This window comes from Myotis yumanensis, unplaced genomic scaffold (assembly GCF_028538775.1).
Source record: "Myotis yumanensis isolate MYYU_CA2020_CCGP unplaced genomic scaffold, mMyoYum1.0.hap1 SCAF_3, whole genome shotgun sequence".
NCBI lineage: Eukaryota > Metazoa > Chordata > Mammalia > Chiroptera > Vespertilionidae > Myotis > Myotis yumanensis.
Window position 1 is genome coordinate 180,430,149 of NW_027223754.1, and position 27,658 is coordinate 180,457,806.

General features: G+C 44.3%; 1 protein-coding gene and 2 pseudogenes across 2 annotated transcripts in view; all 3 read left to right on the forward strand.

Moving 5' to 3' along the window:
- Window positions 1–216: 216 nt before the first annotated feature.
- Window positions 217–1,017, forward strand: LOC139005614 (THO complex subunit 4 pseudogene; annotated as a pseudogene).
- Window positions 1,018–5,904: 4,887 nt separating this feature from the next.
- LOC139005615 (THO complex subunit 4 pseudogene) lies at window positions 5,905–6,696 on the forward strand (annotated as a pseudogene).
- Window positions 6,697–10,986: 4,290 nt separating this feature from the next.
- The window catches only part of BCAT1 (branched chain amino acid transaminase 1), an 88,805-nt gene continuing 72,133 nt past the window's right edge, over window positions 10,987–27,658 (forward strand). For both annotated transcript variants that reach the window (XM_070410546.1, XM_070410548.1), the window contains exon 1: window positions 10,987–11,098. In XM_070410546.1, the coding sequence (XP_070266647.1) occupies window positions 11,051–11,098 (48 nt within the window). In that variant the 5' untranslated portion in view covers window positions 10,987–11,050. The remainder of the gene's footprint in view (window positions 11,099–27,658) is intronic.

Sequence of the window (27,658 nt, forward strand, 5' to 3'; positions counted from 1 at the left end):
TCCTACAGTCGCAGAGCCAACTCTGTGCAGGGAAGGTCCAAAACGACTGCGATCTCAACCAGGCACCTCACAGCTCAGCCAGCCCCGCCCGGACCACAGTGCTCTCTTGCCACGCTGTTCCTGAAGCCAAGCGACCACTGCTCGCCTGGGACCCCCGCTCCCAAAGTGAGAGACCAAGGTTCTGACACTCGGAATCAAGCCAAGGCATATTCTGCGCCCGCCATGGCCGACCAAGTGGACATGTCTCTGGATGACATCATTCAGCAGAACCGGAGCCAGCGGGACGGCCGCAGCCGCGGCTGTGGCAGGGGCTGGGGCCCAGGCCGGGCCGGCTCCCAGGGAGGCCGAGGTGGCTGTGGAGCGCAGGCCGCAGCCCGAATGAGCCGGGGCGGCGGGCCCATCTGGAACCGAAACCGGGCGGCCCTCGGCCAAGGCGGCGGCGCGGCAGGCGGCCGAGGCAGGAACCGGCCTGCGCCCTACAGCCGGCCCAGACAGCTTCCCGACAGGTGGCAACACGACCTTTTAGATCGCGGCTTCCGCGCGGGCGCCGGCCTGGAGACGCGAGGCAAACTGCTGGTGTCCAACCTGGACTTCGGAGTGTCCGACGCGGACATCCAGGAGCTGTTTGCGGACTGCGGGACCCTGAAGAAGGCCGGCGTGCACTACGACCGCTCTGGCCGCAGCCTGGGATCGGCCCACGTGCACTTTGAGCGGAAGGCAGACGCCCTGACAGCCATGCAGCGGTACCACGGCGTCTCCTTGGACGGCCGCCCCATGAACATCCAGCTGGTCACCTCACAGGGAGACACGCAGCGCAGGCCGGGACCCAGTGTCAACAGAGGCGGGAGGACTAGGAACCGAGGATCTGGAGGCTTCGGTGGCGGCACCCGCAGAGGCGCCCGCAGAGGCAGCCGGGGCAGAGGCAGGGGCACCGGCCGGAGTTCCAGGCAGCAGATCTCTGCGGAGGAGCTGGATGCCCAGCTGGACGCTTACAACGAGATGATGGACACCAGCTAAGGCACCAGCAAGTCCGTGCGTGCAGCTAGGCCCTGGCAATCTGGCGACGGAACCTGCCTGGCTGGAGAACCTGGCTATGCTGCTCATCAACTGAACGCTGTCTCCCCGTCATTCCCTCCTTTCCAACTCTGTCCGCACCTTTTTCTCTGAAATCAATAAAAAATATATTAAAAACAAAATACAAGTAACAAGAAAGTTAAAAAAAACACACACACAAACCTTGAGTGGTTCATGTTTCCATAGTACACACTAAAATAACACATACTAGTGTTTTTAAATAGAAGAGGTATGCCATTCTTCCCAAATGTGCAGTCATAAATACTTTGAAATACAGCCCTATTATGTTTACAAGATCAACATGTACTTAGTATTCTTCCCTGGCAGATAAGAACTAGTGTTAAGGTTGTGCTACATAAACATTGCATTCACTTTCTTGTTTTTATGACACACAAAATGGAATCACTTATTCACCAGGACTTTTCCCCTATAAAACTATTCACAAAGTAACTAGCACAGGGAGTTGAATAATAAATCAAACACCATATAAAACCTAGGCTTCTCTATACGTGCAGATCAACAGGCTGAGCTTTGCATGTTATAGGAGACAGAAAGTTCCTCAGACAAGGACTTCTACTGAAAACCAGCAGCTGGGTGTGAACCTGTTGTCAGGGCAAAATGATCCTGATGCCTAGCACGTAGCAGCACCATGTGGGTCAGTGATGGCGAAGCTATGGCGCACATGTCAAAGGTGACAGGCGAACTCATTTTTTTGGTTGATTTTTCGTTGTTAAATGGCATTTAAATATATAAAATAAATATCAAAAATATAAGTCTTTGTTTCACTCTGGTTGCAAATATCAAAAAATTTCTATATGTGACACGGCACCAGAGTTAAGTAGGGATTTTATAAATGCTGACACGCCGAGTTCAAAAGGTTTGCCATCACTGATGTAGGTCATAAGAGGGAGACATCAGTATGTATATCTTCCGGAAATTTTTTTTCCAACATGTGCTTATCTACTACCTACAATAGATTGCTGGGATAAGTAAACTGGGATTAATTTTCTGAAACTCAAAAAGCATTATTTATTTATTTATTCATGTTATTATTGTTTTTTATTTTATTGTTTAAAGTATTACCAATACTAGTACATATGTTCTTTTTTTTCTCCATTGTCCTTCCCCCCACCTCCACTACCCCCTGGCACATGTCCTCACTGCCCGCCCAATCTCCCCCCACCCCCCCAACAGTGTCTTGCATCCATTGGTTTTGCTTATATGCATGCACACAAGTCCTTTGGTTGCTCTCCTACCATCCCCCCCCCCCAAAAAAATACTCTCCCCAGCCTTTCCGCTGTCGTTTGACAATGTTTGATGTTTCTAGCATTTTAAAAAAATATATACTTTATTGATTTCAGAAAGGAAGGGGGGGAGAGGAAGAGAGAGATAGAAACATCAATGATGAGAGAGAATCATTGATCAGCTGCCTCCCGCATGCTCACATTGGGGATTAAGCCTGCAACCAGGGCATGTGCCCTGAACAGGAATTGAACTACAACCTCCGGTTGAGAGGTGGAACGGCCCACGTGCACTTTGAGTGGAAGGCAGACGCCCTGACAGCCATGCAGCGGTACCATGGCGTCCCCTTGGATGACCGACCCATAAACATCCTGCTCGTCACCCCACAGGCATACACGCAGCACAGGCCTGGACCCAATGTCAACAGAGGTGCGAGGACTAGGAACCGAGGATCTGGAGGCTTCGGTGGCAGCACCCACAGAGGCGCCCGCGGAGGCAGCCGGGGCAGAGGCAGGGGCACTGGCCGGAGTTCAAGGCAGCAGATCTCTGCGGAGGAGCTGGATGCCCAGCTGCATGCTTACAACTCGAGGACGGCACCAGCTAAAGCACCAGCAAGTCAGTGCGTTCAGCTGGGCCTGGACAACCTGGCCACACAACCTGTCTATGGAACCTGGCTGGAGAACCTGGCTTCTCTGCTCATCACCTGAACACCGTTTCCGTGTCATTCCTTCCTTGCCGACTCCTTCCATACCTTTGGGAACCCCTGGACCTGCTGGGGCCGGATGGAAACAGAGCAGAATGCGCTCATCGCAAGGCCCGGGCTGGCCAAGGTCTTCATCGGGGAGGTGGTAGAAGAGGCCCTGGACGGAGGTGTGCCATAGCTGGGGTGGGGGTGGGGGGGTTGAGGAGGGAGCGAACGCCGCCCCTGCAACCCCCGCATCTCAGGGAGGCCGTGCGCAGCTTGAGCACCAAGGGCAAAGTGCCCAATGTCAAGCCCAGAGATGTCCTGTTCCCCTAGGACGCATGCCTGGGGCCCAGGGCGCAGCCTTCCTGGGGCCGGGACTGCGGGCGCTGCAGCGCCTCTGTCTCCCTTGCTCTGCGACCATTCATTCACCCAGGACGGATCCCGTTTTCCTCAAAACTGCCCCACGTGGGCCGCCACTCTTGCAAGGCACCTGCAGACATGGAGCTGGCTGGGTGAGCCGAGGCGGGTGAAGAAGACCACCTGCCAGGAAGGAGCCCGCACCCTCGGGTGGAGAGCTACTGGGTAAGAGGACAGGCTCTCCCTTCCGAGGCTGGACCCTGCTTTCCCAGGGAGCCGGGTGGTGGTGGCTGGGACATGGCGGCTTCTTCCCGCTGCCCTTGGGGAGATGACACCACGCCAACCCTTTCATTGCTGACCCTCTTCCCAGAAGGACGCAGGGAGAGCGGGAGACCTGAGACTGTGCGTGATTGTGAATCCTGACCTTGAGCCCGTGTTTTGTTCTGTTTTATTACCCTGATCATGAACCTGTTTTAACTTGCACAAATAAAGATAAAATCCACAAATCCTTCTTGTCTCCGAAAAGTCTACGTCTCTTTTCCTTCCCACAGTGCTTTGTGTCACCGAGCGGTCTGGCACCCGCGGAGGCGGAGGCGTCTTTCCTTCACGTGGTCTCTTAGGCTCTGATGAGACAGGAGACCAAACCCAATGGCCAGGAACACCCGGGGAGCGACCGCAAAGACCTTGACTGCATCGGTGCGGTGACCCACACTTGCCCTGAGGGGGTGCTACGCCAGCGTCTCCAGGGGCACCCGAATTGATTTCCAAACCTTTTGGGCGCGATCCCAAGGTTTGGCCATTTTACCCAGCATCCCTAGAAGCTCAGCACCCCGGACAGGCACAGAGTGACAGCCGGTGTTGTCCACGGGGAACTAAGCAGGCGAGCGGGGAGGGAGCAGACCCACTCCAATTTTCCCTGTGCGTGCAGGGTGCGGCAGAGGCCTTAATGACATGGTCCGTGGTCTCCCTTCAAAGGGTCATCACCCTTCACAGCACAACTCCTCCGGTGGTGTCTACAGGGCTCCTGGGCTCTGTAGCCTTCCCCTACTCCCCCATGGCCTCTGAAACACCCAGTTGGGGCAAAAGCATATAAGCCCCACTGTCCCACTCTAGTGCTGTAGGGATGGTATCTTCCACTTTGGGTCACCTCCCAAAGGCGAAACGAACCCACACCCACCCCCTCCACCACACACACACACACACACACACACACACACACACACAAACACAAAATGTTGTTTTGTTTCTGCACACATTTCCTTTTGGCCTTTCCAGAGACGGAATCCAAAAGCACTTTGATGTGTGCTTCTGGGAAGCTTTGTGATACTAGGAGAGTCGGCAAGTTCTACATCCTGCCAACGTATCCTCTTTCTGACACTCTTCTAGACCAACTGGCTACCCTTATCACTCAACACTGACATCCATGTGTTCCCTATGGTTATGATGAGAGACTTCCCAAACTCATGTTCACAAACTAAGCAGGAACAGGGAAGTCTCACCCTCCGTCCAGAGCTATGATGAGCCAGATGGCAGTTCGCAGTCCACCGAGGAGAAGAGCCAGAGCAGTGTATTCTGTAACTCTGCGTGTCTCTATGCATTTAGCAGCCTTTCCACCAGGGCCGATGACACAAACAACTGACCGACCGTGGAGTACCCAGTCCAAGGACAGCTGACTTGAATGACAGTGATGAGAGAAACAGAATCTCGAGGTCCAGTCCTCACTTGGGGATTCCTCTTCAGAAGGGGCAACTGCCGCCTTCTACTTTCCCAACGTTTCTCTTCTTGAAATGCACACTCCAGAGACCAAATCCATGCAGCAGATGGAGAGGGGGTGGGTACGAGGGTCAGTGACAGGCCCTGCGACCCCTCCTCCTCAAGGGTGTCGCAGGTTTCAAGGGTCCTGGCGTATATGGCATACTGTTCTCAATATGTTTGCTTCCTTTCTTAGCACTATGTGTTTTAACCAAGGTCATGTCTCCTAGAAAATTTGTTTTCCCAGGTGGGTATTTTTCCCTGGAGTTAGGGATTCACAGGACTAAGGAACAGACTAATCAGTAAAACCCCTTAACTAAGTGCCAGGTGGATAGGTAATCACATTAACTAGGAACCATCACCCTTATGCCACATAAGCTTTACTTAGGATAATCTTCTTCAGTTACGCCCTTGTAGCTTAACAGAACAATGGAGTAGTGACCTTGGAATGGAGATAACAGACGCCCTAACCTTTGGAATAGAATGGATAGGATTAAAATCAAGTGGTATAAATACAGATGTAGCAGGAGAATCAAGACAGAACCTGCAGTTGCAGAGCCGCCTTCCTACAGTCGCAGAGCCAACTCTGTGCGGAGAAGGTCCAAAAGGACTGGGACCTCAACCAGGCACCTCACAGCTCAGCCAGCCCCGCCCGGACCACAGCGCCCTCTTGCCACGCTGTTCCTGAAGCCAAGCGACCACTGCTCGCCTGGGACGCTGGCCCGGCCCAGCCCAAAGTGAGGGACCAACGTGCTGACACTCGGGCTCAAGCCAAGGCATATTCTGTGCCCGCCATGGCCGACATAATGGACATGTCTCTGGATGACATCATTCAGCTGAACCGGAGCCAACGGGGCGGCCGCAGCCGCGGCTGCGGCAGGGACTGGGGCCCAGGCCGGGCCGGCTCCCAGGGAGGCCGAGGTGGCTGTGGAGCGCAGGCCGCAGCCCGAATGAGCCGGGGCGGCGGGCCCATCTGGAACCGAAACCGGGCGGCCCTCATCAGCGGCGGTGGGGCAGGAGGCCGAGGCAGGAACCGGCCTGCGCCCTACAGCCGGCCCAGACAGCTTCCCGACAGGTGGCAACACGACCTTTTAGATCGCGGCTTCCGCGCGGGCGCCGGCCTGGAGACGGGAGGCAAACTGCTGGTGTCCAACCTGGACTTCGGAGTGTCCGACGCGGACATCCAGGAGCTGTTTGCGGACTGCGGGACCCTGAAGAAGGCCGGCGTGCACTACGACCGCTCTGGCCGCAGCCTGGGATCGGCCCACGTGCACTTTGAGCAGAAGGCAGACGCCCTGACAGCCATGCAGCGGTACCACGGCATCTCCTTGGACGGCCGCCCCATGAACATCCAGCTGGTCACCTCACACGGAGACACGCAGCGCAGGCCGGGACCCAGTGTCAACAGAGGCGGGAGGACTAGGAACCGAGGATCTGGAGGCTTTGGTGGCGGCACCCGCAGAGGCGCCCGCGGAGGCAGCAGGGGCAGAGGCAGGGGCACCGGCCGGAGTTCCAGGCAGCAGATCTCTGCGGAGGAGCTGGATGCCCAGCTGGATGCTTACAACGAGATGATGGACACCAGCTAACGCACCAGCAAGTCTGTGCGTGCAGCTAGGCCCTGGCAATCTGGCGACGGAACCTGCCTGGCTGGAGAACCTGGCTATGCTGCTCATCAACTGAACGCTGTCTCCCCGTCATTCCCTCCTTTCCAACTCTGTCCGCACCTTTTCCTCTGAAATCAATAAAAAATATATTAAAAATAAAATACAAGTAACAAGAAAGTTAAAAAAACCAGAAAACCTTGAGTGGTTCATGTTTCCATGTTATACACTAAAATAACACATTTCTAGTGTTTTTAAATAGAAAAGGTATGTCATTCTTCCCAAATGTACAGTCATAAATACTTTGAAATACAGCCCTATTATGTTTACAAGATCAACATGTATTTATTTTTCTTCCCTGGCAGATAAGAACTAGTGTTAAGGTTGTGCTACATAAACATTGCATTCACTTTCTTGTTTTTATGACACACAAAATGGAATCACTTATTCACCAGGACTTTTCCCCTATAAAACTATTCACAAAGTAACTAGCACAGGGAGTTGAATAATAAATCAAACACCATATAAAACCTAGGCTTCTCTATACGTGCAGATCAACAGGCTGAGCTTTGCATGTTACAGGAGACAGAAAGTTCCTCAGACAAGGACTTCTACTGAGAACCAGCAGCTGGGTGTGAACCTGTTGTCAGGGCAAAATGATCCTGATGCCTAGCACGTAGCAGCACCATGTGGGTCAGTGATGGCGAAGCTATGGCACGCATGTCAAAGGTGACAGGCGAACTCATTTTTTTTGGTTGATTTTTCGTTGTTAAATGGCATTTAAATATATAAAATAAATATCAAAAATATAAGTCTTTGTTTCACTCTGGTTGCAAATATCAAAAAATTTCTATATGTGACATGGCACCAGAGTTAAGTTAGGGTTTTTTAAAATGCTGACATGCTGATCTCAAAAGGTTCGCCATCACTGATGTAGGTCATAAGAGGGAGACATCAGTATGAATATCTTCAGGAATTTTTTTTCCCAACATGCGGTTATGCACTGCCTACAATAGCTTGCTGGGATAAGTAAACTGGGATTAATTTTCTGAAACTCAACAAAGCATTGTTTATTTATTTTATTATTATTTTTTAATTAATTGTTTAAACTATTACGAATAGTAGTACATATGTCCTTTTTTTTTCTCCATTGACCTTCCCTGGCCTCCACTACCCCCTGGCACATGCCATCACCTCCGGCCCATTCCCTCTCCCGCCCCCGAACAGTGTCTTGCATCCATTGGTTATGCTTATATGCATGCACACTAGTCCTTTGGTTGATCTCCTACCCACACCCCCCAAACTCTCCCCAGCCTTCCCTCGGTCGTTTGACAATCTGTTTGATGTTTCTAGCATTTAAAAAAAATATATATTTTATTGATTTCAGAAAGGAGGGGGGGGAGGAAGAGAGAGATAGAAACATCAATGATGAGAGAGAATCATTGATCAGCTGCCTCATGCGTGCCCACTTTGGGGATTAAGCCTGCCACCTGGGCATGTGCCCTGACCAGGAATTGAACTACAACCTCCCGGTTGAGAGGTTAATGCTCAACCACTGAGCCACACCAGACGGGCTTGACAAAGAATTTTTATCAGCAATGACCAAAGGGTGCCGGGGATTTATTGTTTTCACCAGTGAGGTCAGGCAGTGTTCACAATGCAATAGCAGGGATTTCTTGATGTCCTCTGCAAGGACAAGACCCAGTGTGAAGCCGGTCTGCGGCCTGCTGAGATCCCCAGGTGCCTGCTCCCTTCATGCTATTCTAAATGCCAGAGGCAGCTGCACAGAGGCCACTCTGAAAAGGAAGAGAAATCAAAATAGCCTGTGACTTTCATTATTTGTGAAGAGTCACAATAATATGTTTTGCTTTATCTTAGAGGAAATTTTATGGGTCAATCTGTTGATGAATTTATGTCTTTTGAGGGAGTCAGTGGGATAGAAATGTTAATTTATTTGAGAAAAAAAAAACAGTATCACAATCAAGCAGAAATGGCCATATCTGTCACATCTATGACTTGGTTATTCTAACTCCCTTGAAAAATGCCCCTCCTGCCAAAATAGAAGGATTTTCTCTTACTCTGCTGGTTGCTGTTAGCGGGAGAAAGGGTCGGGTAATTTCTTTCATGTAGGTTCTGCTTAATAAACTCAAACTTAGCCTTTAGTGAGCATTACCAAGCTCTCCTCTTTGCTCATTCACCCTGGTGAATGGAGTTTGGGTCTGCTGGTGGAGTTTGATTCACTCTTCTGCTTTAATCAACCACAAAAGGAGCAGGAATATGGCACAGCAATTTTCTTATCTCTATAATGGCAAAGAAAACAGTGTCAGATGAGGACTACATGAACTGCCAGATGTAACATACATGGAACCTTGCCTAACACATCATAGGCACACTGAGCATTAGCTCTGTTATAGCCAAATATATTCCAGACACCAAGTCATTTCTCTCAGCTTCTCTGTGTCTTGCCCATCTTTATCAATTATCTATTGCTGAAAGGCAAATCATCTCAAGATTTAGAGGCCCAGATCAATAGACATTTGTGATGTCAGAGTTTTTGTGGGTTGGGAACATAGGCCTGCCAATAATCATGGGAGTGATCTTGGAAGCTAAGTGGTTCTGCTTCCAGGATCACTCCCATGATCATTGGCAGCTCTCATTTCCTCTCCACATGGGCCTCTCAGTAGGCTTGCCTCACAACTTGGCATTGGCTTCCCTCAGGATGAGCAATCCAAGAGAAAGAGACGAGAGAGAGAGAGAGAGAGAGAGAGAGAGAGAGAGAGAGAATCACACACACACACACACACACACACACACACATACACACACCCCAACATAGCAAGTCTTTTTAAACCTAATCCTGGAAGTGATTGCTTCTGCCGTAGACTATTCATTACAACGAAGTCACTCAATCTAGCCCAGTTTAGGGTAAGGGATTACACAAAGGCCGGCATCAAGGGGGAAGGCCTACCATACCAACAACCGTGAACTGCTTTAGAGAGTGTCCCTAACTTATTTTGCCTATACATATTTATAGAAAGGATATTATTTTCACCAATAAGAACTAGTTCCTAACATCTACCCTCTTAATATACAGACACTAGTCTTGCCAATAGAAACCCATATTTAATATCTAATATGCTAATTCGAGAGGCCCGACTGATGGAGGAGATAGGCTAGCAGAGAGCCTGGCCTTCCTGGGCAGTGCTAGATGACCATCCTGTAACACATGCTGGAGAGCAGGTCCCTTTAAATGAATGCCATGGATGTAGTATTCTGCCAACTACACTGAAGTTTTTAAATTATAGACTTTATAACACCTTCCCCTAAGGTTTTCTGTAAATTCTACCAAAGTCCTACATCTATGAAAACCTCTTCTTAAAAAAGAAGGCTACAAATAAAAGCATAAATAAATAAGGAAATAATAAAATGATAGAGCACACATATTTTTCTAGCTTTCATGAGTCTCAAAATGGTAAGTCATACTAGCCACTTTTCAACTGCTCCGTGGGCACCCGTGGCTGGCGGTGACTGAATTGCTCAGAGACTCCCAGGTTGGAAAGCACCCGGTTCCCGGGGAAGACCCGAGAACAAGTCCATACTCAAAGTATTGTTGCTAATGATGCATCTAGACCAGTGGTTCTCAACCTTCCTAATGTCGCGACCCTTTAATACAGTTCCTCATGTTGTGGTGACCCCCAATTTTATTGTTACAAATTGAACATAATTAAAGCATAGTGATTAATCACAAAAACAATATGTAATTATATATGTGGTTTCCGATGGTCTTAGGAGACCCCTGTGAAAGGGTCGTTCGACCCCCAAAAGGGGTCGCGATCCACAGGTTGAGAACCGCTGACTAGACCAAAACCAAAAGGATGTCTAGTGGCTGCTGTACCCGAGGGCGAAAGGAAGATAAGGACACTGCACCGCACATGCCATGGGACATGGAACGCAAGTAGCACGAACCAAAGTCAACTGGCAACTGTAAAGCAAGGAATGGGCCCCGTAAACGCTGCAGTGCTGGGTGGTAGCGACTACAACGTGCTCTGCTCTGGAAACGGCAAAGTCCCAGCAGTGAGCGGTGGGTGGGTGAGGCTCAGGGCTGGGCCGGGGATCCGGAGTTTCGTGCTGGGAGCGAGCTACCCTCAGGGGGCGGTCTGGGGGAAACACACCCTCACCGCTCTTCCTGCTGATGCAATCAGCCCGGGAGCCAGCATCTCTCGGCGAGAGGGCCGGCCCGCAGTCCCCGCCACGTGTAGCAGCCACCACCCCGGCCACTTCCCCAGACGCTCCGCAGCCCACGACCCAGCAGGCCCCGAGGTTGGGACACGTCGGGTAGATGCTCCACTCAGCTCCAGCCATCCCCACCGCCGCCGGGACAATGAAGGTAACGGCTCACGATTTTGACTCTGTTTTACAGAAGGTGTGTGCGTGTGTGTGGATGGAGCCTGCGATTCCTCAAAGACACGGCAGGCAGGCAGGGGGCGGACGATGCAGCGCCGTGGTCTGTGCTGGGATAGCTTCTTTGTCAATCGGGGCTGGACGGACGGGACCTTGCATGCTTTTCAGACTTCTGTTTGGCCCCCGCTCACAGGATGTGCCTCTTGAGGCGTTTTCACAGCTGCATTTGTGAGCGGAGATGAAAGGCGGCTGGCGGCTCCTTCCCTGCCTGTTACGAAGTTTGCAAAGGAAGGGGAAGCTTTTCTCAATGTCGAAGATGCGCGGGAGGTGGGGGGCGTTGGAGAAGAGGCCTGCGGGTGTCCCTGGCTGTAGACAGGGGCTTTCGGCTGAGGGTACCTAATGGAGGGATGGACCACTAGGTGACGAGGGTGGCTGGGGGATGTTACACTGCCTCATCGCTAGGAAAAGCAGAAGTCTCTTTACTTTGTACCTTGTGAAAATTAAAGCTTTTAGGAGTTACAAATCTTATAACCGGAGGGCATTCTTTTAGGAAACGGAGTGAGCCCCCTAATGGCTGTCATTCTTATGCTAATCAAGGCTAATTAGCTCCGGAAACTTTTGAGGTTTAGGGGTGGGGATGAACACTACGCCTTCCATTTTCCTGGTTACCCCATGGGAAATTTGCAATGACACTGGAAACTGTAGAGCAGCTTTTTAAAAGGAAAGTGGATGGGCAACTCGTCTTCCATCTAACATCTAGGAAGTAAGAGATTCCTTCATGCAGTCTGAACTTTTAGGAGAAGTAAAGCCATGCTTCAAGTGGTTCTCAACTGTGGGTAGCCACAATCTCACCTACAAGAAATAATAAGTAAATGGTGCCTTTTTTCATCAAACAAAAGTGCCCACGAAGATTAAGCAGAACTGAATGGAAACACTGTTTTGTCTTACAAAGAGATCATGCCAACGAGCCACAGTGAAACAGTAGCAATCTTTTTTTTCTATGGTTAGATATTCTATTTCTGGCTTGCTGATGTCTGTATAATTGCAGCTGGAAAATACACTTCTATTGAGTATAGCGTTAATGAGTAAAAGGGGGAAATTATGAGAATAAACAGCCTTGCTTTTCCAGCTTTTCTCTCTCTTACATAAAGTTGTAATTGATGATGCATTTTTTCTAAGTTCATGGGCCCTTTAACATGGGTTCAAAAACCACTGTCTCTTTTACAAGGTAATTTTATATGCAGCAAACTAGAGGGTATCTTCTGGTGGTCTCAGTTTTGTTTTTTGAAACATTACTAAGATCTGGAACGAAAGGATTGTACTCTAGGTGTGATCTAAGGGGTACGTGAGGTTTTTTTAAGTTTGTTTTTATGATCTCAAAAGCCTTCCTACTTTTACCTAAGTATTGCTATCATCATAATTTATTTTCTAAAATATTCTTTACACATGGTACCATGATGAGTTCTGTCCTCTGAAAATTCTCAAGATGTGGTCTGGCCTGGGAGCTTATATTTTAAGATAGACACACACAGAATGGGCAACAGAATAAGAAAGATAGTACATATATTGAATAATGTATATAAAAATGATATGTACATATTATGTTTTGCTAGATATATAAGGTGGAAATTTTAAAGAGACACATACCCTAGAAGGACAGATAAGACAGTCATTGTCTGGGTAAGTGAAGGAAGGGGGCAGGACTTGAGGCCTGGATGTGAGAGGGGTTCCCATTCCAGGCACAAGGTGTGGCCCCGCAGGCAGGGCTCAGAGATACAGAGCTAGCTACTTGAGCTGACCTACATAAAGAGCACTGATGGGACATGTGGTGGCGAGAAAAAAGGAAAGGGGGGGGGGGGGGGGGGAAAGACAATTTAATTTTAGCCAATCTTTCATCTAGTGAGCTTCTGTAATGAATAACTTCATTTGAGTTTAGAACTATGGAGAGAAAGGAAGAAGAGTTAAGAAAATTTTCCATTTGTATGTAAGAATTTCTCTTGCCTGTCAGCTCATGGAAACTAAGAAGGTTTAATTATGTGAAATGGATTTAAAACCTTAATGAAAGAAAGTTGAAAGTAGTCATTTCATTATTATAGAGGTTTGTGCTAAGAATTGAAAACAAATTATGGTTTTATTCAATAGCTGTGTATGTCATCTCAATTGTTTTCATAATTTTAGTTTTTTAAAAATATATTTTTATTGATTTCAGAGACAAAGAGAAAGGGAGAGAGAAATAGATGCATCAATGATGAGAGAGAACCATTGATTGGTTGCCTCCTGCACGCCCCCCACTGGGGATCGAGACTGTAACCCAGGCATGTGTCCTTGACCAGAATCCGACCTGGGACCCTACTCCACAGGCTGATGCTCTATCCACTGAGCAAAACCGGCTAGGGCCATAATTTTAGGTTTTGTCCCTTAGTTCAGGTCCTGACTCTTAATTTTATAGGAGAAGAAAAATAATTTACTTCTACCCCTCTAGGTTCTTGCCTGTGATTTCCCTGTTATAAAACACAGATTAATAAGAGAAAAACAACAGAAATTTAATAGCATGTATACCTCCACTAAACATGGGTGATACCCAGAAAAATTAAGGGACACCCTGAAATGGCCCAAGCTACCCCTTTATAGACCATCTTCAGCTAAAGAAAAAAAATAAAACACCAATGTTGGGGGGAAAGTTATGGGATGTTATCAGGAAAAGCACAGTAAACAAGGGTAAGATTGTTATTCAGATTTAAGTAGGAGCCTTCTCTATTGGTAAGAGTTTCTAGAGATTCTGTTGTCTTTCTCTTTCTGGCACAGAGAGGGAGACACTCTTACAAATGGAAATTTCCCTAATAAGTGTAAGAGAAGGGCAATTTCTCTGTTTTCAGAGATTCTCCTGCGTCTGCAGCCACTCACACATTGCTTGGCTGGCATATGCTGCTCCCCTTTAGTTCTTTATTTCTAATATCAAGATACAGGCCAGGGAGGTCTAGGCTTTTTAGTAAACTATTTCTGTGTATCAGTGAAGGCTTGTTTCTAAACTGTGGACATCCTGAAGGTTTGGATTGGTTATATCTTTTGGGACTTTATGTTGTCTGCTTCTTTGCCTGCCTCTGAATGGGAGTAGGAAGATGGAAAAGAGAAGAGCTTTCTCTATTTCTTTTTAGGCTTGGCAACCACCACCCTGTGAAATCCCATTGCCTGCACAGCCTTACGCCGCCCAAGGGGATCTCGTTACCATATCAGAGTGAGGATCTGGGACTTTTTACGATGGAAATGATTATCCCAGGCATCCTCTACTTTCTGTGAGATACTATCATTCTCTTTGAGCTCAGAAGGAAGCTGACTAGTCTGCTCACTTTACAGTTGTAAATGTGAGCAGCTTTTTTTGTTGTAACTTTATCCCCTGAACAGCTGCCCCAAAGTGCTAACTATTTAATGTGACTTATGGTAAACATTCCTGCTGATGGGCTTTCCTGAGACTCTGTAGCCCATCTATTATAGTAAAAGCGTAATATGCTAATTAGACCGGATGTCCTTCCGGAGGAAGCTGTGGTGGGTGGGGAACAGAGGCAGAGGCAGTGGAAGCCTCAGGGGCTGCAGGGGCCAAGCCCATTGCAGGAATTTCATGCATCAGGCCTCTAGTTTGGTAATAAATGTCAGTGCCCTCAACTAAAACCTCTAAAGTTGGATTCTATAGAATTCAACGGAGACATAAAGGTGAGGTGCAACTGTAAGTTTTGAAATGTTGCAACATTAAGGACTGGGAATGCTCTGATTCATAAACATAACTTTGCAAATATGTGCAAACATTTTTATCATAAGCTGTAGTCTGTGATTCATAATGTCAATGGTGAATGCAAAGCCAAAGCAGAATTGGTCTTCCCTGAAACACCTATGCTTCCAATTAGCCCCCTCAAATTCACAAGCTGATAATATTACCTCTAGAAACTGAGTACCTATTTCCTTAAAATAACTTAGGAATTAGATCACCGCATTAATGCAGGATAGCACATTACATAAACACTTTCCTATTGTCATATAGGCCATGCCTTTTTGTGGGAAAAATTAATCTTGCAAAACATTTTCCTATGTTCAGTGGTTAACGAGAGAAAGAAAATCTTAAAAGAGATAATCATGCTCCAAACTTATAGAAAAAAGTCAAGAGGAAAGGAGAAAAATGTTTAACAAATAGAAGAAATAACACTACAGAAAGCAATCATACAGAGAAATCATACTAAAAGACCCATGCTTCTTTGTGATTGAAAAATTGTGAAATACTTGTAAAATTAGTTAATTCCATTGATACGAGTGTTGCATTTCATCTAAAAAGAACCAACTTGTTAGTTCTTTATTTTGATATGTAGATCTGAATATTTGGCCAATTGCATTTACAGTCTACCCCTTAGTTTGAGAAACGTTTTTAACTATTTTGACAATAGTTGGTTTTTTGCCTAGGGAAGCCCTAAGAAGCTTAGGATGGAATTTGAGAGTTCAAATTATGTCTGACTCCCTATAAATCTAGACAGAAAGAGCACCTGTTGGGATGTTCTAGGCCAAACATTCCATAGATGTCTCTAACAAAGACTCAACACAGTTTGGGCCTGAGGCCCAGGGTGGATTTGCACAGGATGGTCACTTAGCATTTGTTAGAATTCCACACCACATTATAGGGTAGTTTTGCCATGTGCATTTCACTTTTTTCAGATTCAGATTCAAAGTTAAATTGTTTTGATTGTAGTACTTACTAGATGTTGGTTCAGGAATCTGGAATCACAATAACTGTTTCTTTGAACATTGAAGACAAAAGGTAGAGTGATAAAGTCTACATGGGCAAGCATAATGCATTACTTGGGGATTCCATGGTGGTCAGTGTTGGTGAATGTTCTGTACGCTCTCAAGGTTAGTAACTCTGGTGTTTATAAGAGAACACATCCAGGCTTGAAGAAAGACTTCTTGCCTTAACTAAGAGAATGATGCTTTCTATGTTTAAATTCTACGTAAATTACATAACATTGAGTTGTGACCTCAAAACATTTGTATGAGGAAAGCATTGCAGCTATGATTAGCCCCATTTTACGCATGAGGAAAAATGAAAATCAAAACCTTACTAGAATTGCTTAAGAAATAGCAAAGCATAATGAGAACTACTCCTAATCCAGTCTGCTTTCCACCTTACTAGGGATTCTAGACACTCTTGGATCTGACATCACTTTGTAAATCTTATGAAAAGTAGGAAAATCTCCCTAGAAAAATGTACAAACATTCATAGGCACAATATTTTATATCTAAATTATGTGTTACTAAAATCAAAACAATGGAGTTCATGGAAGACTGTTAGAAAATACTGAAGTGATCTAGTTATTTAGAGCAGCAAAGAGCCATTGTCTCTTGCCTTTGAGGTCAACTGGAAATATAAAAATATACTAGTATAAGCAAGAGATCCACACTGCCCTTTGAATATTGAAAAGCCCACTCACCTACCTTTATTTCAAACAGAAAGGCAACCAAGAGTTTTTGTTGTTATTGTTGTTGTTTTTTGTTTCTTTTTTAAGTCACCACATGAATTACCACTTTCTTCTTTGTTTAGAAGTGACAAGATGAAGGTAAAGTCTTTAGGCTTTGAGGGGTGGCAAACTGTGGGAGGGTAAATATATGGGAAAACTAACAGGACAAGGTTTGTTAGTGAAGGTCCAACTCATTGCTGGCTTCCTGCCTTCTTCAGCCATAAACCTTCCCCAGGAGAGATTTATGGCAGTCCTCATTTCTGAGGTTTCTGCTTTTAGTCAGAGAAGGAAGCCACACGAAGGCTTTCTTCTGCATCTGTTGGATGTTAAGTGCCTTCAGCTCAAACTGATTCTTATGCTAAAGTGGAACATTTTGATCCCTTGCAATAGTCACAGAATAGGAGTTGATTCACAGAATCTGCACTCTCATTTTTTAAATTTTAATTTTGTTTTGAAGTGTATGCCTGGTTGTTTTGTTAAACAGGGGTAATACAGTATCTTAGTAGAGTTTAGTAGTTTGGGGTGACTAGCCTTCCCATTTCTGACTTAGATAATGTCCCTACCTGTTGTTCCTGTCAAAGGGACAGGCCTACATGGCTATCTATGTTCCTGACAGGTTACCCCACCTCAGCCACAGCTGATTGTAGCAAGGGTGCATATTTGACCAAAGTCCAGCCATCTTTTACTTCTTTCTTATTCTCTTGCCCCCACATTTAATTAGTATCATATCCTGTGGATTCTATTTTCTCTGTATCTGTATGTGCTCTCATTTCCATTGCTAGAGTACTGATTTATGCTCTCATTACTTCTTCTTTTATTTGTTAATCCTCACCCAAGGGTATTTTTCCTTTGATTTTTAGAGAGAGTGGTGGGGTGGGAGAAGGGAGAGACAGAGAGAGAGCAATATCTAGGTGAGAGAGACACAGCAGTTGGTTGCCTCCTGCACATGCCCCGACCAGGGCCTAGAATTGAGCCTGCAACCAACGTATGTGCCCTTGACTGGGAATCAAACCTGGGACCCTTTAGTACGCAGGCTGAAGCTCTTTCCACTGTGCAAAACTGGCGAGGGCACTTCTTGCTTGAATTATTTCAAATTTCTCTCAACTGATCTCAAGCTTAATTTTTCTTAATTTTCCTAAGGAACTATTTTGATTATTTCATTCCCCCACTCAAAATACCTCTGTGGCTTCCCTCAGTGTCTACTGAATTTAGCTTACTACATGAGGCATTTTTTGAATCTATTCTTCCAGCATTCTTCTGTGTGCATGCATTCCTGTATGGTCTTTTTTATTTTATTTTTTTAAATTAAATCTTTATTGTTAAGATTATTACAGTTGTTCCTCTTTTTCCCCCCATAGCTCCCCTCCACCCAGTTCCCACCCCACCCTCTGCCCTTACCCCCTCCACTGTCCTCATCCATAGGTGTACGATATTTTTCCAGTCTCTTCCTGCACCCCCACACTCCTTTCCCCTGAGAATTGTCAGTCCACTCCCTTTCTATGCCCCTGATTCTATTATATTCACCAGTTTATTCTGTTCATCAGATTATTTATTCATTTGATTTTTAGATTCACTTGTTGATAGATATGTATTTGTTGTTCATAATTTTTATCTTTACCTTTTTCTTCTTCTTAAAGATACCTTTCAGAATTTCATATAATACTGGTTTGGTGGTGATGAACTCCTTTAGCTTTTTCTTATCTGTGAAGCTCTTTATCTGACCTTCAATTCTGAATGATAGCTTGGCTGGGTAAAGTAATCTTGGTTGTAGGTTCTTCCTATTCATCACTTTGAATATTTCTTGCCACTCCCTTTTGGCCTGCATAGTTTCTATTGAGAAATCAGCTGACAATCTTATGGGTACTCCCTTGTAGGTAACTGACTGTTTTTCTCTTGCTGCTTTTAAGATTCTCTCTTTGTCTTTTGCTCTTGGCATTTTAATTATGATGTGTCTTGGTGTGGTCCTCTTTGGATTCCTCTTGTTTGGGGTTCTCTGCACTTCCTGGACTTGTAAGTCTATTTCTTTCACCAGGTAGGGGAAGTTTTCTGTCATTATTTCTTCAAATAGGTTTTCAATATCTTGCTCTCTCTCTTCTTCTGGCACCCCCATAATTCAGATGTTGGTATGCTTGAAGTTGTCCCAGAGGCTCCTTACACTATCTTCATATATTTGGATTCTTTTTTCTTTTTGTTTTTCCGGTTGGGTGTTTTTTGCTTCTTCGTATTTCAAATCTTTGACTTGATTCTTGCGATCCTCTTGTCTGCTGTTGAATCTCTGTATATTATTCTTTATTTCAGTCAGTGTATGCTTAATTTCTAGTTGGTCCTTTTTCATAACCTCGAGGGTCTCACTAGATTTCTTGAGGGTCTCACTAAATTTATCGGCGGTTTCTAGAAAATTCTTGAAAAACCTTGTAAGTGTGGTTTTGAACTCTATATCCTGTAGTTTGCTTTCCTCCATTTCTGTCATTTGTGACCTGTTTCTTTGTCTCTGCATTTTTTTTATGCTTCCCTGTGTTGATAGAGTGGCTTTGTGTGCTAGGTGTCCTATAGGGCCCAGTGGCTCAGCCTCCCCAATTACCTGAGGTGGACACTCTTGGTGCACCCCTTTGTGGGCTTTGTGCACAGTCTTGCTGTAGTTAAGCCTTGATTGTTGTAGGTATCACTGGGAGGAATTGACCTCCAGGCCAATTGGCTATGAGAATCAGCTGTGTCTACAGTGGGAGAACTTCTGTGCTGGAGACACCCTTCTGGGGCAAGACTTGCTTCAGTGGGGCTTTGGTGCTCACTGAGTCTTCCCCCTTAGTGTTTTCCTCATGGATCTGAGGAGTTGTAATCTTGATGGTCCCACTCTGACCACTGGGTACACTGGGTCTTGGATCTCTAAGGAGGTGCTAATTTAGCCCCTGCCTGTGGCTACCCAGCAGGAGCTATGGAGAGATTCCTCTTCTTTGTTTGGGGTTTGGAGGTGCCCTGATGAGGCCCAGCTGTGAAGCAATGCAAGCTGCTGTGGGGCCTTGAGCCTTCTTTCGGATGTTCTGGGTCTCTCTGACCCAGTTGTGGTTTGTTAGGTAATTTTAGATTGCAAAGGGCCAGGCCATTCATATGCAAAAGCCTCTGCACACAGCTTGGGTGGGGTGGGGTCTCAGGGAATCAACAGGGTGGAGCAAACAGCTATGGCTGATCCTCAGCCCTGCCCTAAGAGGCCCTGGGTCTCAGTGTCTGGAGGTAATCACTGCAAGCACCTCTGAGAGAAAGCTGCCCTTGAGTTCCAAACACTGCCACACAGTCCAGTTTCTCCTCGTATGAGTCTGGGTCCCCATAGACTCACCCGGAACTAGAGTTCAGAGTAGTTGGGAGCTTGTGCCTCCCTCTCGATTGAAAAAGACAACCGTGTCCTCAGTTGCCAGCCCTTTCTGTGCGTGCCTTCGTACCTCTGCACTTTACTTCTGCACCTCCTCTGAGTCTGTGTGCTTTTCTCTTTCCTTCTAGTTGTAGAATTTCCACTCAGCCAGCCTTCCTGTGGTTCTGGATGATGTCGGTTTTGTCTTTTAGTTGTATTTTCGAAGTGGTTGTGTGAGGCAGCAATTTCAGGTGTTTACCTATGCGGCCATCTTGGTTTTTTCTATCCGCCTGTATGGTCTTAACGGAGGATTTAGTATTACTAAAATGAGTTTCCACATTTCCATATGCTTGTTTCTAAGTCCTTCCTCCCTGTTTATACCTCTTCTCCATCTATACCTTCCATGATGCCACTCATCATGAGGTTCACTCATTCCCAGGTATTTTGTTTAGAACAGTGACTATATTTTACAGTGGAATGAATATGGGTGGAAGATGGGAAGGTCAGGGTAGGGTAAACTTTTGAAGTCAGGAAAGAAGATATTTATTATATCTTGTAATCTCTCTGTACTTATAGTTCCTCTGCATAAACCTTGCACTTTTAATGGTGCTTTACAGTATTAATTGAGCTACATCAACTACCTATTCCCATACTTCTAGATATAGACTTTTTTCTTTTCATTAAAGTTTTATTTCTCAATTAGAGGCTCGATGCATGAAATTCATGCAAGAGTAGGCTTTCCTTCCCCCGGCTGCCGGCACTGTCTTCCCTCTGGCACCTGGGACCCAGGCTTCCGTCTGGCTGCCAGCAGGTACCTGGGACCTGGGCTTCCCTTACAGCCCCGGCTTCGTCTGGAAGGACATCCAGTCTAATTAGCATATTGTGCTTTTATTATTATAGATTACAGTTGACATTCAATATTATATCAGTTTCAGGTATACAATATAATGCTTAGCCATTTATATAACTGATATTTTTTGCACCTACCTGACACCATATGTAGTTATTACAATATTATTGACTACATTCCCTATGTCATATTTTACCCCCATGACTGTTTTGTGGCTACCAATTTGTACTTCTTAATCCATTCATCTTTTTCACTTAGCACCCCCAACTTTCCTCCCCTCTGGCAACCATCAGTTTGTTCTCTGTATCCTTGAGTCTGTTTCCATTCTGTTCATTTATTTTATATTTTATATTGTACATATAAGCGAAATCACTTCGTATTTGTCTTTCTCTGTCTGACTTATTTCACTCAGCATAAAACCCTCTAGGTACCTCCATGTTGTCATAAGTGGTAAAAATCCATTCTTTTTATGGCCAAGTAATATTCCATTGTAGATATCTACAACTTTTTTTGTCCATTTGTATTTTGATTGGAACATTTACTTCATTTACATTTAAAGTAATTATTAATAGGTATGTAGTTATTGTTATATTATTGTTTCCTATTGTTTTTGTAGTTCTCTCTTTCTTATGCTCTTGCTCTCTTTTCTTATATGTTGATGCCTTTTTGTAAGGTTGTGTTTGGATTCCTTTCTTTTTATTTCTTGTAGATTTTTGGTTGGTGGTTAACATGTGTTTCATATACTATATGTATATATATATATCATATATATATATATTCCATGTTTAATGGCTGTTAAATCATGTTGTTTACCCATATCTTCAGAAAAAAAATCACTTCTATTGTCGTGGTATACAACCTGCTTCCCTATTGATAATGGTCTGGCCCTCTAGCAACTTCAGCGCAAAATTATAGCTAATTTGCCTACAAATGTCAGGTAGTCATAATAATCTGGCCACTCAGTGTATATCAAGCTATGTTTTAACAGTCTATTTTAAGTTGATGGTCACTTAAATTCGAACACATTCTAAAAACACTACCATTTTTACTGACTCCCTCTGTGTTTATGTTTTTGTCATTATTATTTTTTTACTTCTTGTATGTTTTTGTATGTATCTCTTAAAAAGAGATAATTGTAATTAACATGATCTTCCTACTTTTGCCTTGTGACCTTTGTACTAGCTTTAGTATTGGTTGAACCACTGCTTTTATTATGTGTTTGCCTTTTTCAGTGAGAATTTTTTTCTTTGTGCTGTTTTCTTACTCATATTTTTTAATTTTCTTCTTAAAGAAGTCCCTTTAATATTTCTTGTAATATTGGTTTGGTGGTGATGAACTCCTTCAACTTTTTCTTGTCTGGGAAGCTATTTTTTTGTTTTATACTTGTTTTTGAACAGCAGGTACATTTTTCCATGTCTGGATTTGTTTGGAATCCAATTGACTCCTAAAAGATAGATGCTTATAAAAAATAGAGAACAGTACATTATGATGCCTATTGCCAAACTCATCTTATAGAGCTGCTATTTTCTCATTGATTTTTAAAGAATGTCAGTGGTGAAACTGTACAGCACTGTAAGCATAAATTGTAATTATTTCTGGGAAAGTTCATACAAAAAGCTGCAACATAACAATATGAACTGAATACCATAGCAATATGAACTGAATACCATGAAGATTATAAGAAACAAAACCAGTAATGCCAGTCTGCTAAATCATCACCGTTTTTAGATTAGGCAATAGGTAAAGGAAACAGCCATGTTATATCCCAAGGAACTGACTTACACTATAGAACAAAGTCATGTGTCTGGGGATGTTAACCAGTTCCAGTACTGGTAAACATGGTTTTCTTTTGTTGCAAACAATGCTGTTTTTAAGCAAACTAATTAATGCATACACTGACAAACAAATCCAACAAAAGAGGCACTCAGAGGCACTGTTCACTGAATACTAAAATTTTGAAAGGAAAAATCTATTAGGTCATTTTAGGCATTTACTTCTGCCAAAGAAGGATTGTTCTTTTGACCTTATTTTTCTAACTTTCAATTCTATTCATTAGGAACTAAGATTTTCCAAATCTTCTGTCAAAATTCTTCCTCCTACTATGTTCACTATTTAAAAGTTTTCTGGTAATTAACTCATTTCCCTTTTCTTTTGCTTATACACATCAGCAACAATTTATACTAAGGATCCAGTGAGGAGTAGTCCGTGGCTTTCTGCTCTTTCCAACACCACTACTCAATGAGTCTTCTGGTATTCTTTAGGAAACTTACTGGATTCACTTGGTCCATGGGAAAATCACCACTATACTCATTTCTCCTTGGGGACAGCCCAGAGAGTCGGACCATCATGTGCTCCAGTCACTGGGTAGTGGACAAATGCTAAAGAAGCAAAATGACCTGAAGCCTACAAAGGCAGAAATAACTTGGTCAAGAGACTGTAAAACCAGAAGAATCAGAGTAGCTAGTGCTGAAAGCCAGACAAAGCTGAGACATGTTCACTGGTACATCTAATAGCTAAGGAGGATAAGTAGTCTCCCCTTCTTTTCATTTCCCTTGGGATGATGACCTCTGATTGCTGTAATGTATTTACTGAGCAAATATTTGAAGAGTACTTACCATGTAAGCATCAGTAACTGCATAAGATCTTGAGGCTAAAAGAATGAAGAGGAGGTAAATTCTCTGTTCTCATGACATTTGCAAGGAAAGGCCATGTGGTTTCAGCACAAACTGGGGCAGGGTGTGAATCCCAGCTTTGCTCAGTTTCCTTATCTATAAACTAGAGGCCCGGTGCACAAAATTCATGCACAGGTAGGGTCCCTAGCCTGGCCGGTGATTAGGGCCTTCCAGCTGCCATCCGGGGCCTTCCTTCCCCAGCTGCAAGCTGCTGGACAGGGCCTTCCTTCGTTCCATGCCGCCCCACGGTAGTCAGCACATGTCATAGCGAGCGATCGGACTCCCAGTCTTCCTGTTGAACTCCCGAGGGGACACTTTGCACGTTAGCCTTTTATATATACTATAGATTGTTGGTAGTAATAATACTTACCTCATAGGAATGCTGTGAGGATTATATAAAATAACAAATGTAAAGAACAATGCCCGGTCCAAATAAGTACTACATAAATATTAACTAATATTGCCACAATGTACTCTTATATACACTCATGTGTTGCATAATGACATTCTGGTCACATTGCACTGCCGGATGTGTCATTCAAGAACCAAAAGGTTAGAGGAAAATCCGCTGTGTAGTCGGCTATACCATCTAGATGTGTGTACTCTGTGAGATTAGCAGGCCAATGAAATCACCTATCAGTGCATTTCTCAGAATATATCCCTGTTGTTAAATGATGCATGACTGTAGTAACAAAATATTTCCATTAGTGATGTAATGCCAGTGGTCTTAATTCAGCATCTAGAAGGGTTCAGGAATCTGGAGAAGGCGCTGTGTGTAAATTGATTAGAGTCCAGAGACGAAACATAATTTTGGAAGGCATTATGGGGAGTCAGAGAAGACTTAAGCTAAAGGAACTAAGTCCTCCCTTGTCTCAGGACCCCTTGCTATTTATTAACACAAATTGTCCTAGGCAAGGTAGATATACACATCAAAAGGTAAGGTTTGGTATACAGAATCCATTGTCAGATTGGGGAAATTGCCTGTGGCTGTTCAGGTGTTTGGCCAGTAGGAGGCAATAACATGTAGATTGAAATGCCCTCAGCTGTCTGGCAGTAAGCAATCATCTTATGCATACTTTTCAGGTTTGGGGAAATGCCTTCAGCCATCTCCAGATGATTCAGCCCTGCTGACATGCTGGAATTGGCTTCCAGCAGTTATGCAACAGGAAGAAGATAAAATATTAAAAATAAAATGATATAAAATATATAGCAGTGGCAGAATTGAGGGAAAGCTGGCACTAATTCATACTGGCTGGTCAGGAAAAGCTTCACAGAAAGGTAAACTAAGACCTGAGTACCACCATCAAAATACAAAGAAAACCAAAACCCTTCAGAGTGATCTGGAGGTAGTGTTCCTTGTATAGGAAGCAGCAAATGAGACTTCCAGGGGTTTAGTGAGTAAAGGGAAAAATTGCAGGAGTCGCCACATCCTAAAATCTCCTTTAGACCATGTTAAGGAGTATAGATTTTATTCCGAGTGCAGTGGGATGTCCCTGGAGAGTTTGGAGAAGCAGATGGAAATTTTTGAAATTCACTGCTGAGTCAAGTAGTACACTGAGAGACCAGTAGGGAGCCGAAAACCAGGATTACAGGCTTTATTAGGGAAAGAGACCTGCCGAGCTGTCTCACAAGGGGAGAACAGCAACCCCTGCAGAAGTGGGCACTACTTTTGAGGGGGGGAATGGGAAGGAATGGGGGCTTAGTGTACTTGGTGCGTGCTTATTGGTGGCTTAATGTGTGGTCCATATAGGAACAAGGGCTTAGGGTATTTGGCAGGTGTTGATTGGTGGTTCAATGTATAGATCATATAAGGTACATGGTTAGTCACTCAGGTATTTCCGAGCTGCAGGTTACGTCATACTTCGCCCACCAGTTGGGGGAAGGGAGGACCTATCATACACAATGGTTACATTTCTTTTCTTGCTCAACATTCAGTTTTTCTTAGTTAATTATTGCATTCTTTTCTTCCATTTGCTTACTTTACTATGTATTTATTGTGAATTCTTCCCAACTATCTAGTAGCCTCAATATAATTTTGCGTAGGTCAAATACGTCCACTTATCTGTTAGTTTTTTGTTTTTCCTCCTGTACTGTTTTTGTTTTTCCTGCTACTTTTCTTGTTCTTGTTCCAATCTGTCCTGGTTTCTTTCCAGGCCAGCTGCAAATTGTCTTTCTAAGACTTCTCCTTGCCACCCATTATCCTCTTTATTACGTCTCCAGATTTCTGAGTCTTGAAGCTTCCTCTTCCTTAGTTTACTTCCTCCTTCATGTGGAGCATTTCCTGCAATAGTCACCAAATAAAGAGTGCATGAGAGGTAAATATTTTGATTCTTGCATGCCTGAAATACTTTTGTTCTACTATCAGACTAGTTTGATATTTGTGAATAGCCTTCTAGGTTAGAAATGATTTTTCATCAGAATTTTAAAGGAATGGCTTTATTGTTGTCTAGTTTCCTGTGTGTCACTAATGAGAAGTCCGAGAACACGCTTATTTCACATCTTTTTTTACCTGTGACCTGTTTTCTGTTCTTTCTTGATCCATTCAGCAACTCTTTTTAAGTTAGTGTTTGAAAGTTTGATGGTAACATGAGTCCTTAGTCATTCATCCTAGAAAATTTTCTGGTCATATATCTTTGATAATTTCTTCTTTTGTTTCTTTGGTATTTGTTGTTATTGTTTTTCTTAAACTCCTATTAGCTTGATGTTAGACATCCTTGATTGATCCTATAATTTAAAACATTTTTCTCTCATTGTGTTCCAGTTTTCTGGGTTGGGGTGTTACTGGTGGAAATGGCAGTGAAACTGGACCTCAGTTCTTGAGTTTGGCAATGAAATAATTCTGAGCCAAGAACTCAAGTTATAAGAGAAAGTTTATTTAGAAAGTTACAGAGGTAGTAGAATGAGCCATCTGGGTTGTGTGGGCTCAGGAAACAAGATATAGAAGCTAAAGAAGGGCCCCTGGAGCTTAGGAGAAAGGCAAAGATAACACATGGCGGTGGGGGAGGGGGGCGGGGAGATGAGGGGGAAGGGAAAGACTCTGACTTGCTCCCTAGAGGGAGAACATGTCTTGGTTCTTCCTCTTGAGGGTTTTAAAGGCTGGGAGTGTAGGGGAGGACTTATGGGAGGATCTCAATAGAATAGTCATCAGCTTTATGCTTGTAATTTAAAATGAGATTTATTCCCCTGACTTCATCTACCCTTTGGTGTGGTTGGAACCAATGACAGTATTGGATTTCTGCTATCTATCTCCCTGAGTAGGGTAATTTAAGCTATTTATCCTCTGGTGGGGAGAAGTGTGAACCATTTACTCCTAAGTGTCCTTAGTTAGGGAAGATAAGATTTTGCAATTTTAAGATGGCTGTAAACTGCTTGGCCATTTAACTGTCTCAGGTTCCCGGCTTCATCTGTCCTCCCTTGCTTGCCTGTCTCAGGGGGGAAGATTTTACCTATGTTATATTCCAGCCTTTTTATTTCATTTAAAATGTTAGCCTCCATATTTCTAAGAGCTTTTAAAATTCTCTTTTTAAGCCGAAACCGGTTTGGCTCAGTGGATAGAGCATCGGCCTGCGGACTCAAAGGTCCCAGGTTCGATTCCGGTCAAGGGCATATACCTGGGTTGCGGGCACATCCCCAGTAGGAGATGTGCAGGAGGCGGCTCATCGATGTTTCTCTCTCATCGATGTTTCTGACTCTCTATCTCGCTCCCTTCCTCTCTGTGGGAAATCAATAAAATATATTTTAAAAAAAATAAAATAAAATTCTCTTTTTAAAATGATCATGTTCTTGTTTCATGGATGAAGTAACTTCCCTATATTTCTGAACACATTAATTATAATTAAAACCTATATTTCTGAGGAAAATAATTATAATTAAAACTGTTTTCTCCTGTTCTTTGCACTGTCCCTCCCCCACATCTCTTTGTTTCTGTTTCTTTTGGGAGGTGGTACATTTCATGTTGGAGGCCTTCCCCGACTAGCTGATGACTTGTGTTGATCCATTTATATAGATATATGTGTCTTTTAAATTTTATTTTTCAGTCCAGTTTACATTCAGCATTATTTTGTAGTAGTTTCAGGTGTACAGCATAGTGGTAGACAATCATGTACTTTACAAAGTGATCCCCTGATGTTTCCAGTACCCACCTGGCACCATACATAGTTATTACAATATTGCTATGTTCCCTATT